General features: G+C 36.4%; 1 protein-coding gene across 1 annotated transcript in view; it reads right to left on the bottom strand.

The window, feature by feature from the left end:
- Positions 1-1,646: 1,646 nt before the first annotated feature.
- The window catches only part of COPB1 (COPI coat complex subunit beta 1), a 34,561-nt gene continuing 30,207 nt past the window's right edge, over positions 1,647-6,000 (bottom strand). The window contains exons 19-22 of the mRNA NM_001078007.1: positions 5,705-5,850; positions 5,026-5,115; positions 3,926-4,081; positions 1,647-1,993 (exon numbers count right to left, since the gene is read on the bottom strand). Coding sequence (NP_001071475.1) covers positions 1,934-1,993; positions 3,926-4,081; positions 5,026-5,115; positions 5,705-5,850 — 452 coding nt within the window. The 3' untranslated portion in view covers positions 1,647-1,933. The remainder of the gene's footprint in view (positions 1,994-3,925; positions 4,082-5,025; positions 5,116-5,704; positions 5,851-6,000) is intronic.

Raw genomic sequence — 6,000 nt, 5'->3', positions numbered from 1 at the left:
GAGAGAAAAGGGAGGAGAAGGTGAGGCACAGAGGCAACATGGAAATAGGACAGCTCTCTGAATCCTCTGGAGTTGAATGCTCCCAGTGCAGCTTCAGTAACTGGCTGGCTGGAAGCAACTTAATTCCTGACAAACATAAAGGAACACCCAAAGCTAAATGTGAAGATTAAAAATCTATTTTGGATTATCTGCTTTTCACTATGATTCAGAATAATTAAGAATAGTATGTTTATTTTAGGCAGTTTATAATCCTCTTTTTAAAATGAAGATGGATACAGATGGCCAACAAACACATGAAAAAAATGTTCACTCAACATTACCAATTATTAAAGAAATGCAAATCAAAACTACAATGAGGTCATCACCTCACACTGCTCAGAATGGCCATTATCAAAAAATCTACAAACGATAAATGCTGCAGAGGGTATGTCGAAAAGGGAACCTTCCTACACTGTTGGTGGGAGTGTAAGTTGGTACAGCTACTTCGGAGAACAGTGTGGACATTCCTTAAAAAGCTAAAAACAGAACTACTACATGACCCAGCAATCCCACTCCTGGACATATACCTGGAGAAAACAGTAATTTAGAACTATATATGTACCCTAATGTTCACTGCAGCACTGTCTACAATAGCCAGGACATGGAAGCAACCTAAACGTTCATCAACAGAGGAATGGATAAAAAGTATGTGATACACATATATAATGGAATATGAGCCATAAAAAGGAACAAAACTGTGCCACTTTCAGAGACATGGATGGACCCAGAGACTGTCATATAGAGTGAAGTCAGAAAAATAAATATCATACAACGTCACTTATATGTGGAGTCTAGAAAAATTTTTACAGATGAACTTATTTGCAAAGCAGAAATAGACACACAGACGTAAAGAACAAACATATGGATACCAAAGGGGAAGAGGGGAGTGGGAGTATGGAGAGACTGGAATATATGTATCTATAGACTACTATGTATAAAATAGACAACTAATGAGCACCTACTGTATAGCACAGGAAACTCTATTCAATGCTCTGTGGTGACTTAAATGGGAAGGAAATCTTAAAAAAAAGGGGATATATGTACACATACAGCTGATTCACTTTGTTGTACAACAGAAACTAACACAACATTGTAAATCAATTACATGCCAATAAAAATTAATTAAAAGATAAAATGAACATGGATCTGTTTTCTCAAGGTATTTGATACTTTCTTCTAGAACCTAAATTTCAGAGAAAAGCCCTTTAGAACACGATGAGGCATTTTTAGATAAACTGATGTCAGAATATTAAGTCAGTAACCATTAATCTGGAGAAGGAAATGGCAACCCACTCCATTGTTCTTCCCTGGAGAATCCCAGGGACGGGGGAGCCTGGTGGGCTGCCGTCTATGGGGTCGCACAGAGTCGGACATGACTGAAGCGACTTAGCAGCAGCAGCAGCAGCAGCAACCATTAATCAAATAAATCAAGGCCTATCTCATTTCATATCACTGTATCTTTAAATTCTCTTAAAAAAGTTCATATATTCACAACTCAAACAGCAATTTAAATTTATAATAGAAATCTATAATGCAACTAAAAGAAATTCATTGTTACATAACTAAAATTATGTAATTACACATTTATTCATAAAACAACAAAAGACTTAGGAATAGATCTGTTTATTGTACTGTGAAAATGGTCTTGATACATGTGAGAAACATTATATACTTTGAGGACAGCATTCAAAACTGTTAAGACAAAAGACAAACTATAATTTTAAAATCAATCTTGATTTAAGGGAAAGGCTATAAATTATTGGCTGGAATGCATTCAGCATGAACTCAGATTCTATATAACACAAAGCACAAAAAGAGTACAAAAGATGTTGGAGTCCAGTAAGCCCATACCTAGATTTTAACTGTAAAGCTGCAAAGACTTTTTTGTTTATTCTTATATACTATTTTTCTTCTGAGACAAGTTGATTTTATCTCCAAGACTTAAGGCCATTCCCTGTAAGAAAGAATGAAGATGTTTATACATAATTATTAAAACCGTATGTAATCAGTAGGTTATTCCATCTTACCAAGCCCCCACTCAATGATACCAACCAACACTGAAACTAGGATGTACAAAAAGACTCAACAAAGCTTCACTTGGTTAAGTACTTGTAGTGCTAGATTGACAGAGTCACTAGATTTCAAAAAACTAAAGAATACATTCACAAACACTCCACAGGAATTAATCTGACTGCAAATAAACCAGAATGACAGACCCAAAAGGTGGGCCATTTATTAAAGGAAGCAGTTATATTTCAAGAGTGAAAAGTGAAAGCGAAAGTTGCTTAGTCATGTCTGACTCTTTGTGACCCCATGGACTATACAGTCCATGGAATTCTCCAGGCCAGAATATGGGAGTGGGTAGCCTTTCCCTTCTCATCTTCCCAACCCAGGGATCAAATCCAGGTCTCCTGCACTGCAGGCGGCTTCTTTACCAGCTGAGCCCCAGGGAAGCCCAAGAGCCCCAGGGAAGCCCAAGAATACTGAAGTGGGTAGCCTATCCCTTCTCTAGCAGATCTTCTCGACCCAGGAATCAAACTGGGGTTTCCTGCACTGCAGGTGTATTCTTTACCAAGTATGGTTATTATAAATATGTGTGTGTGCTTAGTCACTTAGTTGTGTCCGACTCTTTGAGACCCCATGGATTGTGGCCTGCCAGGCTCTTCTGTCCATGGGGATTCTCCAGGCAAGAATAATGGAGTGGGCTGCCATGCCCTCCTCTAGGGGATCTTCCTGACCCAGGGATCAAACCCAGGTCTCCTGCATTGCAGGCAGATTCTTTACCATCTGAGCCAGAATGAGGTTGTATTAGATCATATATATGATATATAATTATATGATTAGAAATATTAAAATAGTATATATTATAGATATAAAATATCATTATAAATATTAAAACAAATATATAATTATATTATAAATATATATTATAGATATGAATAATATATATTATAAATACAAGAATTGTATATATATACATATATATAAGCATCTAATGTCAACAATAAAAGTCTGTAAGTAAAGACTGGCTATAATTTCCAACAAGGTAGAGGTTTTTTCTTAGGAAGAGTTATTTCACAAGAATAAAGAAATCTTTAGTGGTTATTTAAAATGGGATAAATAAAATGGGCATTTATGTGATTAAAGCAAGATTTGATATTATACCCTACCTGAGGTTAAATGGGCCAAAAGGGACCCCCACTGGTCCCCAACATTAACAGCCAAACACATCTGTTCTATTTACCCAGTTTTAAAATATGCATTTAAGAGGCTACAAAATTTTGCACTGAGATATTTGACCAGTAATTATTGGGGCAACAGTTAGACCAAAGGGCAAGAACTCCTCAGCTCAATCTCACTCTGGAGATGCCAGAACTTTTTATACAAAGGTCACTAAAATGGACAGGGAAAAAGAAAAAAAAAAAACTTATAAAACTCCTCTCTCTAAGACCAAGCTTGTTGATTGGATCCCAAATGAAAACAAAGGTTAAAGGGATAAAAATTTACAGAATTGAGATGAAAGTATATAAAATTGTATATTTAAATGGACTTTACATAAGATGGTTGGCATCCCACGTAGCTCAGTGGTAAAGAATCCACCTGCCAATGAAGGAAATGTGGGTTCAATCTTTGGGTCGGGAAGACCCCCAGAGAAGGGAAAGGCAACTCACTCCAGTATTCTTGCCTGGAAAATCACACGGACAGAGGAGCCTGGCAGGCTACAGTCCACGGGGTTGCAAAGAGTCAGACACAAGTGAGCAACTGAGCACTAGCAATGCACAAAACACTAGTATGCCAGAGGACACTATATATAGAAATGAGAGAGACACAGATTCTTTCTCTTTGTATTCAGTTCAGAGACCATCTCAAAAAAAGCAACCGTTACCTGACTCTTTGCACGGATTCTTATGTGGCCAGTAACAGGGGCCTCTGGTCCCTGTTGTATCGGCTTTTCAATGCTAACGTTTGCAAGTGCATCTTCTCCAAATATGGAACGAGCATAGAGGTTGGCTGCCATAAAGCCACAGTAACCAGAAAGTGCCTGCAAGAAATTTGGGATAAACTTAATACTAGAGAACTACACATAAGCAAGACTAAACAGCACAGGTAAATTATCACCACTTAAAGCAGCTTATTCACCACTTATTCATACATCACTGTATGAACCTGTTGATACTCGCAGAACTATACATGTAAAATGTGTGAGCTTTAGTGTTGTCTGTATCTCGATAAACTTGATCTTAAAGAAACAGCACTTATCCTAATTTGCATTTCTATATTCTTTGTTTAGAGTTGTTTGACTGCCTCCTACACCAGACCTTAAGCTCTATGAAGAAAGAGACTATTTTTATTTTCTTCATTATTGTATATCCAGCAGCTCACAGAGTATCGGGCATACACTATTTATCAGACTCACTATCTGTTGAATAGACTAACATGAATTAAAGCCTACTTGACTTGGTCTGGCAGTATTCTTTCACTGATTAAATCACTACCACAACATTAGCAGAAATTTTATAAAGAAAACTTCCTTACATTCTCAGCTTCAGTTTTTGGTCTTTTTCTCTAGTCTTTTTTTCATACATACACAAACATAGCAAAAAATCAGAATACATTAACAATTCCATACTTGATCAGATATATTCTGACCCACAATCAGAATCAAAAGAAGAGATCATGGACATTTTCTAATCTAGTACACTCTGGAATAAAGTTTTTAGTTAAAAGGGAGAAGACTGAAAAGAAAAGTCAATCTGACTATTTAGTTGGGTCACTGCTCTAGGGACAAGCAGATACTGCTCCTATTTCAGTAGAAAGCAGTAAGCAGATTCACACATTCTACGGTATAGTTTTTTCTAACTAGTCCAGAATGACACTGCTTTTCTCAGGCTAAGTAAAAACACAATATACTACAGAAAATACAAGAAAGCCAAGAATCTACCATTACTCTGTATCAGATTTAAGAAGTACCCAGGCAAATCTTACCTTCTCTGGAGTGAGGCATTTCATGTTGGTTGACTTTAATATGTGCTGTAAATAGTCATTTAAATCAACTATATTTGTGTTAACTGTCACCTGTACAGAGGAAGAGGAAAAAAAGTCAAGAGATTATACTTTTAACAGAGAGAAAGCTATGAATTTCTTATCTTGGGGCTGATAAAACAATCACTTATGTGTCCTATTAAAACCTCCTTCCAAGTACTTAAGGGGAAAGGGTGGGCAATGAAAAGTAAATGACATCTACAAAATCCAACAAACTGTAGGCTGGTATCAGAACTTTCGAGTACAGATAACTTCATAGACCGTCAACATGCTGTACATAAAATAGTTCTAATAAAAATCAAGGCTCATAGGAACAAAGTTCGCTAGCAAGCCACTGACTTTGCAAAGCTTCTATCAGATACTGATTCAATGGTAAGTTTCTATTCATACACACAGGGATGGAACATTGTTTATAATGTCTTGAACAATTAGATTAATTATAGAACTGTTACTCTCACCAATTTACAACAGTAAATTAACCAAACCAGTTGCATGCTTTCCAGTTAAGGCTAATTTGTAAGCATAGATACTGAAAGACTTTGCTTTTCACATCTGGGATTAATTTTATCAAAGAATCCCTCAACACTAGCCAAAAAGAAAGATAAGGAGTTTAAGGACTAACTTTGTTTTCCCATTCAAATTCAGCCCACATCTGACGGAATTCGGCATCAGTACAAGTTGCAGGCTGGATATAGTCCATGATGTCAATGTGAATATCACTGAGGACCACACAATTTCTGTCACTTGCTGCTCCAGAGACATCATAAACTGCAATTTAAAAAGATTCCCAATCACCAAAGGCAAATTTTAATTTAAAAGTTTTCATATTTCCAAATAACAACTATGATATTAGCAAATAGTTCTGCTTACTCAATACTGAGCTCTATTGTGTATGTTTTACAAATTAATTACTTATTT

Source organism: Bos taurus, chromosome 15, assembly GCF_002263795.3.
Source record: "Bos taurus isolate L1 Dominette 01449 registration number 42190680 breed Hereford chromosome 15, ARS-UCD2.0, whole genome shotgun sequence".
Classification (NCBI taxonomy): Eukaryota; Metazoa; Chordata; class Mammalia; order Artiodactyla; family Bovidae; genus Bos; species Bos taurus.
This window is presented reverse-complemented; position numbering and strand designations above follow the sequence as displayed.